This window comes from Dendronephthya gigantea, unplaced genomic scaffold (genome assembly GCF_004324835.1).
Source record: "Dendronephthya gigantea isolate DGI-Jeju-01 unplaced genomic scaffold, DenGig_1.0 000125F, whole genome shotgun sequence".
In the NCBI taxonomy this organism is placed as follows: domain Eukaryota; kingdom Metazoa; phylum Cnidaria; class Anthozoa; order Malacalcyonacea; family Nephtheidae; genus Dendronephthya; species Dendronephthya gigantea.
In genome coordinates, this window is record NW_021163135.1 from 339,887 (window position 1) to 350,915 (window position 11,029).

General features: G+C 37.5%; 1 protein-coding gene across 1 annotated transcript; it reads left to right on the top strand.

The window, feature by feature from the left end:
* The first annotated feature begins 572 nt into the window (after positions 1-572).
* LOC114535799 lies at positions 573-2,540 on the top strand. The gene is made up of 4 exons (XM_028557124.1): positions 573-801; positions 1,008-1,153; positions 1,492-1,672; positions 2,287-2,540. The coding sequence occupies exons 1-4, from the start codon at positions 573-575 to the stop codon at positions 2,538-2,540; spliced, it is 810 nt and encodes a 269-aa protein (XP_028412925.1).
* Positions 2,541-11,029: the final 8,489 nt, after the last annotated feature.

Genomic DNA, 11,029 nt, shown 5'->3' on the forward strand with positions numbered 1-11,029 from the left:
GGAATGTTAGTTCAGAAGAGCAAGTTATTGTTGGCGCGCACAGCAGTGATCCACCAAGCGTTATTTGCGATGAAAACCCGGAAACTCATTCAGATTCTTATTCAAACAGGTAAAATTTTGTAACTGCTGTTTTATGTCTAATGTCTATTTGTTGTTCGCCATGGAAGTTGAATTATTTTCAATAATGAAAACATGTCTTTGATAAATCAGTGCAGTGTTAAAACTAATTATGACCACCAATGATTCAAGCATATAATTGAATTTTGTCTGTAGAGAAGAGGCACCTTATGATCATCATCTTAAGCGCGCACTTAGTCAGACGTTAACTGTAATGTAAGTTCAACTGTTGATCAATTATACATTATCGAATATTTATTACAGTATATATTTTTCATACTTCTTTCGCGTGTTAATTTCGCAGGTCTGACTGCAACGATCCTGTTGCAGTTCTAAAAGAATTCCAAAAAAATCTCATGAGAGGACGTGCACTCGACATTCTGGACGAAAATACAGTAACAGAAGGGAAGACCTCAGAGTTATTTGTTTCGAGGGCTACGCTTTTTGATGATGCCATGGATGAAATTCTTGGGCAGGAATGGGACTTCAGCCTCCCACTTGAAGTAACGTTCAGTGGCGAATTAGCCCAAGACTACGGTGGCCCCAGAAAGGAGTTCCTAGGCATTGCAATAAGAGAGACAAGAAACCGTCTTTTTGAAGATGACGGACATGGTCATTACGTAATCAAGGATAACGTTGCTCATACTCTGAAAAATTACTATCTTGGTGGAGGTCTCATATTCGGTGAGATACATACATACAAATTATACATACATAATTCATTGAAGTCAGTCATTGTAATGCTGTGATGAGTTTTATTGATTATTTAAGAAAATCAGTATGATTTCTACAAGGCTTTCTTGTAAAATTGCTCGTAGGATTTCACAAACGACAACGCCAAAGCATATCGTCAAAGCTACTTGGTATATTTACTTTCTAACTCCTTTAAGGTTTCTGCCTGTTACAAGGAGGTCCACTGCCAAGTTTTCTTCAAGAAGATCAACTGAAATTGTTAATTCAAGAAAGTGATTCACGCCCATTGAGAGAATCTGAGTTACAATTTCAAGCTGGTCTGGCCAAGTTTGGACTCGTGCAAGTAAGTTGTAGTCACATGCATTTACAAAAATATAAATCTGGCAGCATCAAAAAGTCTATTCATAACAATTTTAAACGATGATAGCTAATAATAATGCGCATAAAAATAATTCGAGGACAATCATGCATAACGATATAGCTTGTGAATATATATGTGGTACCGGTTGTATTTCTCCGATACAATTTGTAACAGATTAGGATTATTATATATCAATCTAATTTGTATTTTGTACATACAGGGTGTGCATGTGACCTAATTCATCAAATTTGGTTTGGTATAAAGTACTATAAACCTTATGAATTATTCATTAATTTAACGAGTGCGTTTTGAATTTTTAGTTGTTCAGAAAGAAACCAACTATCCTTGCATTTCTATATGAGAGGTCATTAGCGCAAAATCTAACGTACTCGAAATTGGCAAAGCTATTGGTGCCCAATTTCTCAGAACAAGGGTCAAACAAAAGGTTGTTGGAAGAGTCGGCATACCGTGGTTTCTTAAACTACATGAAAGAGATTGCAGGTAAATGTTACTTGAAATGTGTAAATTCAGTACCCGTTCCCACAGGCACAGCAAAAACGAATTTATATAGGTAAATGCATGCATTATTATTCTGTAAGATGAAATATAAATCGGGTGTGACACACAGCTTTACCTATGAAACACCTATCCGTAAATAAATGTAGTAAAGTGAACCTATGAACTAATCAATAATTTGAATAGTAATAACAACACCTTGCAACCAACTCTATAATTATACATGAATAATAATATGCTCGTGCAATCTTTGGCAAATTATTTTCATCTCCTTTCCTATTTTTTAAAGCCCCCCGAACCCCTGAATGGAAATTGTATATTATGGTCAATGACAAAGTTATAATATTGTTAGTGAAATAGTGCTCATAGACCTATTCCAAAAACGAGCAAGAGGCCAGAGTCAGGTTTTCTTAAATTCATTTTTATATTTCCAAATTTTGACTGGAAAAACTTTTTTGCGCGTAGCTTGCAACAGTTCCAGGTAATTGGGTTCGAATAGGGCTATTGAAGTGATTCAATTAACTTTAGATGTACGTTTTAGATACATAACAATTAACGTTTTGTGGTGATTTATATACTGTTAAACATTTTTTTTCAAGCACAAAGACGTGGTGCGATCACTTTAGGAAGTATCCTGGCATTCATAACTGCAAGTGAAACGGAACCAATTCTGGGTTATGGCGTTAAACCATCTATTTCGTTTAACCCCGACATGCAATCCTGTCTTCCGACAAGCAACACTTGCATAAACAGGCTCACGCTTGCAACAGGAGACAAAGTTCCTGGCGATAAAGAGAAACTTTACCAGTTTTTTGATTATGCGTTTGCTAATACTTACTTTGGGCGCGCTTAAACTTAACATGACTTAAACCATGCATATATTCATATTCTTTCTGTAAACTTGTTTAATTGTTTATATTATATACTTATTAAAGAAACCTGCATTCAAATTGCATTCATTTACTGATTGAGGATTTGCACTGCCTGGATTTGATTGAGGGTTTGCACTGCCTGGAGATAAGGCTCTACATCCCATGGTCCAGTTCCATGAACACTCGACATTTGATGTTGAAAAGCATTGATCTGATTTTCATTTAAGGAACATCGTACTTGAGGTACAAGAATGACTCCTTCCTCGTTAATATTTTCACCATCTGGAAGACTACCGTATGGATCTACTCCATACTCCACAACTTCCTCCTATATAATTTATAATGGTTAGAGAATACATTCCGATATTACCAAAAAGTTGGCAATGTTATCAAAAAAATGCTAACAAACGTTCCTCCAAGCATTAAAGATGTTGGATTCCGAACCGTGGTTAAATATCGTAAATCCACTCATGCTGCTGACTTGAAACTTGAAAACAAATAATTTTTGATATATTGTACGTTAGACACGAGTATACTTACATCTCGTAAAGAATTGAAATATTCCGAAGCTATTGTCCTTTGCTCACCTCCTATTTGCTGCATGCCCATAATAAATAGTTGCAATGGAGTTTTGTTACCCGCTGTTCTTATTTTATGGTTAAGCCATGACCTTGTAAACGTCTCCAAAACTCCATTGATTTTTGGAAGAAAAACATAATGAAGGCAAAAAAGATGATCGTCATTATCTGGGTTAAGGAATCCGTCACTTTCTAACATCTGGAAGAGATCGCGGAACACAGAAGTTGCCACGCGATACACATCTCGCCAGAGCCTCTCTATGCGCGAGTTATGAACACTTTTTCCTGTTATGAAGCTGCCTCTTCCAGGGCCTCTAGCTGGGTGAGCTAACATATGTCGAGCTATGTCTCTGTTTTCCACCCCCATATCGCCTCTTACACGCGAAGGAAGACCCCATGTACTGACAGCTTCGGTAAAAAGGTTCATTGCTGTCGCCGATGTGTTGTCTGGTTTGCAGGCCAGGTACATAATGGCCCGACTATACCCATCGATACATCCGTGTATAACCAACTTCCATCTGAAATAAAATTATGGTAAGTTGTGTAATTAATTTGGAATATCTGAAAGGAAAAGCAATACACCTAGGAAAGCGACGGACTATTGTTGTCACCATCGTGTTTTCGGGAAATTGTGTAGAAAACGTTTTCTCCCTCAATTTGTATAATTAAATAGGTATGATTGCCATTGTTTGCTGCTAATATAACAAAAATATACCGAATTAGCTTGTGATTTGTGTCAACATGCCAGAGTGCGAGAGGAGAATGAACGTTGTAGTTACGTCGGCGAATATTGGTAAACGCACGCATTCTTCGGCCAACAGGGTCTACTCTTTTTACGGAACTTCGCAAACGATGTCTTTGAACGCGTATTCCATGTGCGACCAATTCTCCCTCTATCGATTTTAATCCTAGAAATAACATGACCAGTAAGGCCCAGGTTAAACATCGTGTTTTGGTCCCGTCGAAAGCATTACAAACATGACGTTTGAATTGCATTCGATGCAGCCAAAATGCGACGTATAACCTGGGCCTAATTATTGTATATTCAGTTATAGGTTATATAAAGCGCTTTCATTGACACATAACATTGTCAAATATTTTTTCGTACCTGATCTTGGGAGGTTTCTAATTATGCGTTCAATGTAAGAATCTAGAATGTTATCCTCAATATCACTGTATCTGCTTCTGTTGGTCATGTGATACTCTGCCATTCGATTTTCAACTGTTCTTTTGCTCACACCGAGCATCAGCGCCATATCATTCTGAGTGAAGTTGTGCTCTGTCATATATTAAGACAAATTTTATAAACATTGAAAAATTATTTTCACTTCTCTATTTCAATACATAAAGGATGGACTATAATGGTAATGCCAGAACAAGTTTATATTGACATACAAAACCTTACGTACTGTTGATCAGAATATATACTGGTACCTTTAAAAAACGATATCTGCTCCTCCGATATAAAAAATTTTGGCCTTCCTCTATTACCATTTCGTACAAGAGGTGACTGGTAAGATATGAATTCACGTGAAGAGGAATCGTGAACTTCTTTTATTCGTATTCTTGCACTGTTTATGAGATCAACGACTTCCAGTGGAATATCGACCATTGCAAGAGACGTCTCAGCGAGTACTTCTAATCTCAAGACATATGTTTGCAAAATGTATCGATTTTCTTCACTCGCATTACGTAAAGCTGTAAGCCCGTCTAATATCTGCTTAATAGCGTCTGCAAGATCGCTGCGTCCAGCCATTAGTATGCGACGTTGCTGTAGTTACTGCGAAACTTTACAGCGCAAGTAAATCAATATAAAGCTTTACCTGACTGTAAACTTTTCGGCGAACTATCCAGATTCGAGAATATCAGTATATAATAATATATAACTTGTTGCACTTACTAAATTAAATTTATCTCTTTTGTTAATACTATTTATAGCTTTTGCTAGAACATTACCATATTTGGGCGTTATCTGACCAATCAGAGCGAGATATTTTTTATAATTAACGGTGACATTTATGTTATACTAGTTCATTCACTTCATTTCAATCAAAGTTTCAGTTAATATATAAATGCTAATCTATTACGCGTTAATGCTAAACTGTTTCACGTTGTGCTAGACCATTTGAGTTTATGCTAGACCATTTGAGTTTATGCTAGACCATTTCAGTTTATGCTAGACCATTTCAGTTTATGCTAGACCATTTCAGTTTATGCTAGACCATTTCAGTTTATGCTAGACCATTTCAGTTTATGCTAGACCATTTCACGTTATGCTAGACCATTTCAGTTTATGCTAGACCATTTCAGTTAATGCTAGACCATTTCAGTTAATGCTAGACCATTTCAGTTTATGCTAGACCATTTCAGTTAATGCTAGACCATTTCAGTTTATGCTAGACCATTTCACGTTATGCTAGACCATTTCAGTTTATGCTAGTCGCTAGACCATTTCAGTTTATGCTAGACCATTTCAGTTTACGTCAAACCATTTTAATTAATGTTAAACCATTCTTGTTTGTGCCTGACCGTTGCAAGTCATGCTAAACCATTTCAATCTATGCTAGACCATTTCTCACACTATCGCTAAACCAATTCAGTCAACGCTGGACTAATCCAGTTTATGCTAGACCAATTATGCAAAGATCGTTAAACCATTCAAAAACTGTGCTGACCGTGCCTATTTTGCACGTTCCAAATCACAAATGAACGCTATACCGCTTCACTAAATAATGTTCCATTAGTGTTTTGTCTAGACCAATTCACAATATGCTAACCCATTTTACATTTCATGTATTTTTGGTGGTCATGGCCGCCCATATAAGAGGCCTAAAAAATCCATTCCGTTAAATTGTATTGCAAAAAAAAAACATACCACTTACATGCGTCATTCATGGGTGCAAAAACAAAGGCATTCCTCACAATGAAAGAGAAAATACCATTGCTTTCCACAGGTAATGACAGCCATGTCAATAAATTATATAGTAAAAACAAAAGAAACCAAACGTTAATCCCATATATTCAATTTTGAACTTTATAGATACAATCATACAAAGGTAAATTTCTAGCAAAACAATATTTTGATTCAAAGAATCATTAGTCAAATCTGTACAAAATAAAAAGCAAATTGTTTTGATATATGGGCAATAACAATAGAAGCTCAAAATTTATTTATATGCAATCGTCTTAGATTTCCAAAGAAAAATGTAGACGACTTAGAAAACTGGGAATGATTTGTTCAAGAAGCTAATAAATACTCATCATGGAGAGCAACAAATTATAGCCGTATATGCAGTGACCACTTTAAAACCACCGACTACATAATCTATCCTTCATCAAGTGGAACATGCCGTTTAAAAAATCATGCTATACCATCAAGACCCAATCCAACATACACAGCTCCATCACTTCCAGATGAATCACCGAGTGGATAGAAAGAGACGAACAAGAGGCCATTCTATCCATTTGATGAAGAAAACCTGGTACCACCAGCCAAAGTTGCCAAACCTCTACCGGAAGAAAAAAGGGATACATTAGAGGAAAAACTGACAAAAAAATACGTAATTTACAACAACAGCTACGATGATCAAAACAGAAGGCTAAAAACATGGGTGAGGTGATCAAAGTCATGAAAGATAAACTTGTTATCAGAGTAAAAGAAGCTGAAACTCTAGAGGAAAATTTCAAAAATACAAATTTGGAATTTCTATATAATTTCAAAGAGAACATCACAACTTTGCCATGTGGAAGGAGATACACGGATGAAATTAAGGAATTTGCAGTAACACTTCACTTCTATTCACCAAAAGCATACAAATATGTCAGATCGATTATCCCGCTACCAAACCCATCTTTGATAAAAAAAATGGTCCACTTCCATTAAATGCGATCCAGGATTTATAGAAAAAGCATTTACATCGTTATCCAACCAAGTCCAGGTTTCCCACATTAATAGGGACTGCTGTCTTGTCATTGATGCTATGTCAATACGCAAGCAAACATTATGGAACCCCGAGCAAGGCCGGTATTCAGGTTTTGTTGACGTTGGCAATGAAATTCCAAATTTACAGTGTGACAAACTGGCATCAGAGGCATTGGTATTTCTCCTGGTTGGAACAAGAAGCCATTGGAAATGCCCAATTGAATATTTTTTAGTTGACAAAATCTCAGCAAACAACCAAGCAAAGTTGGTGTTAAAGTCCTTGGAAATGGCTGCAAAGGCAGATCTAAAGGTATGGTCTGTAACAGCTGATATAACAGCAGTAAATCTTAGAACATTTGAAATACTTGGTGGCAAATTATCTGGTACATACGATGAAATGAATGAACATCTTTTAAACATCCAACAACTGGGGAAGATCTTTATATCATACTTGATCCATGTCACACGTTAAAGTTGGCTCGTAATGCTCTTGACCACCTTGGATCCTTTGTTGATTGTGATGGGAATGAAATAAAGTGGAAATCTATTGAAGAATTACAGCAACTCCAACAACAGGAAGGGCTTAATCTTGCCAACAAGCTCTCAATGAATCACCTTAAATATGAAAAACATAAAATGAATGTTAGACTTGCAGCCCAAACCCTTAGTTCATCTGTGGCAAACGCAATTGAATTCCTAGATGTCTCTGCCAACCATCCACATTTTCGTGATAGCCAAGGAACAATCAAATTTATCCGGACAATTGACGGACTTTTCGACATGCTTAATAGCAGAAACCCTGCTGGAAAGGGGTTCAAAACACCTCTGCGTAGCAAAAGCAAGGACTCGTGGGAAGAGATCTTCACCAACTCGGCAAAGTACCTATTGTCCTTAAAAACTAAAACCAACCCAGCAGAACTGCTTTGCAAAACTGGACGCAAAACATTCATAATTGGTTTTGTGACCTGTATTAAGTCAACAATTGCAATGGCTAACCAAATGCTCTGTTCCCCAACCAACCCGTTCAAGTATCTGTTAACATATAAATTCTCGCAGGACCATGTTGAACTACTTTTTTCATGCATTCGAGGCAGAGGAGGATGGAACAACAATGCTAACTGTTTTCAATTTAAGTATGCATTAAGGAAAATCCTTATGAGAAATGCAATAACTGCTTCTAAAAATGCAAATTGTGTTGACTTCACTGGTTGCAACAGTTTCATTCCACTATCTCATGTTAGAAAGCATAAAGCACCAGCAAGTGAGGAAAACCAAGATGAAAGCGCATCCGATGAAATTACCACTATATGTGAGCATTTGGACCGAAGTGGGCACAGTGAGTTCACCTCTAACATACGTTTTTACATCGCAGGGTATATAGTCTCAAAGCTATTAGACAAACTACCTTGTTCGGCGTGTAAAAGAAGTATTCTCCCTCTTCCAAAACAAATCCCTGTGAATGGTCATGATTACACCTCCAGTTTATATCATGAAGCTGGCAAAGCATCGTCGTTCACCAGATTTATCAACCAAGGTGGTTTGCAAATACCATCAACCTCAGTATTTCGCACAATCGAGTACTGCGAACACGTTTTTAAAGCAACGGTTTGCGATAAAGATCTCCAACAAATCAACAGCGAAAATAATCTAAAGAAAAAAATGATAATCAACGTATGTCACCACTTCGCACTAGACACAAGTGTAGATGTTTTTGCCGATCATGAAGACGGCGAAAATGAACTGTTAAACGAAGACGACCACAAAACAAAATTGATAAAATGCACCGCCGACAAGTATTTCACAATAAGATTGTTCACGTACGGAAAGAAATACACAAAAAAAGTCGTCAACGAAGGCAAGCAGAGTGATAGACACAGATTAAACAAACTTATCTTGTTCAACAATCAATAAACTTGTTATTTTAATACGTTAAAACATTGAATTCAATCTTTTGAGTTCAATTCGTTACTTATCTTTTATTTGGAGTTTCATTAAACGCTCCAATCATCCTAACATGCCGTTTGGCTTTGTAGTGTTCATTTTCCCTCGTTTCTTTTCGGACCAACTTTTTCCTCGCTAGAGTATGATGTATGTATGAGGAATACGTTAAATACATAAGTAAAACCTAAATGAACGGCAGTTTTTTTATCTATTTGTCTGTTTATACACTGCCATTTGACTTCGATCGCCACGAAACACCAATCGCCTCATGTTCACAGTTCCTTCCTGAAAAGGCCCTCGCGAGAATGTCTCGCAACATGTACACGCGTGTCTGGAGGTAAAACACGCGTGTCTGGAGGTAAAATTTGGCTTCAATAATTTTGGCTATTTTAATCAGGAGGTAGCCTTCCAGTTCTTTTGAGTTCAATGCATCAGACTCACATGCACTGTTTCTAAAGGAATGGGCGGAGCGTTCCATTTGACATATGGTAAAACGCAGACTGGACTAAATTAGTAAAACGCGGACTAGACTAAATTAGTAAAACACGGACTGGACTAAATTAGTAAAACGCGAACTGGACTAAATTAGTAAAACGCTGACTGGACTAAATTAGTAAAACGCAGACTGGACTAAATTAGTAAAACGCGGACTGGGCTAAATTAGTAAAACGCGGACTGGACTAAATTAGTAAAACGCGGACTGGACTAAATTAGTAAAACACGGACTGGACTAAATTAGTAAAATGCAGACTGGACTAAATTAGTAAAACGCGGACTGGACTAAATTAGTAGAACGCGGACTGGACTAAATTAGTGAAACGTAGACTGCACTAAATTAGTAAAACGCGGACTGGAATCGATAAAATTTCTTTAATTGTGATTTCTCAATTACAATTTCACAATTTCACTGTTTTACCGAGACCACTCCGTATGGTTCCGATCAACGTCGACGAAGGACGACGCCACTACGCGCCAACAGTGAGCGCCAACAGTGAGCGCCAATCGCGCCAAAATCGAAAATCTTGGTGCTTGCGTCCATTGTTTAAACATGGAAGCCAGCTTCAAAATCCCGACATTGATAAAAAAAGCCCCAAAAAGACCTGGGTTTACCGAAATTTGATTGGAAATTTGATTAGGTTCTGGTTCTTTTGGATCGGTGTACGTAGGAAAATATAAAGGCAAAGCAGAACTCGTGGTCACGAAAAAGTTAAAAGGCGAGTCAATTGATTCCAAGTCCCGTTTCGTAAAGGAAGCGGCACTCTTGAACGAGACTAAGCGCCACCGAAATATAATCAACTTCTTGGGGTTTTGTGAAGAACCACATGCAATTATGATGGAGTATTGCTGTTTTGATTACCGTCCGTTTGGGGTTGAAAAAAGTGTGAACACGCTAGAAGATTTCGTTTACTTCGCCGACGACGAATTTGATTTCAGCTCTCTTTCTGACATATTACCAATATGCGCGAAGGACATCACAGCGGGTTTGGAATATTTGCACAACAAATCTATTGCCCACCGAGACCTCAAGCCAGGAAATATTTGAGTTTCGAACCAGCATTACAGCAAGCTCTCTCGTGAGGTCGGTGTGGACGATATGTTTATGAAAGCGTATAGCGAATGCCCGATTGTCTGCAAGCTCGCTGGTTTGGTTTAAGTGTGGACTTTGGTTTAAGTCGATCTCTTGATTTACAAACGAAGTCACTTTTGGTATCCAGGACAGAATCAATCATTCGAGGGACTCCAGCATATATGGCACCAGAAATCCACTTGCGGCGACTTGTGCAAGCAAGCCAAGATGATATAAAACAAGACGCCTGTTCTGGCGTTAACTCCGGCGCACGTGCCAATCTTTAATATAGAGCTTTTGAACATAAACAATACAGTTTCATATTCGCATTTAGATGCCTTGCGTACCTATAAATGTTCGATCACGAAATTCAGAAACACATCGTACTTTAAAAAATATAGAAGTTCAATTGTTTAAAAATGTAAGTAAACCGCATGATATACATTCACTTTGTCTTACACT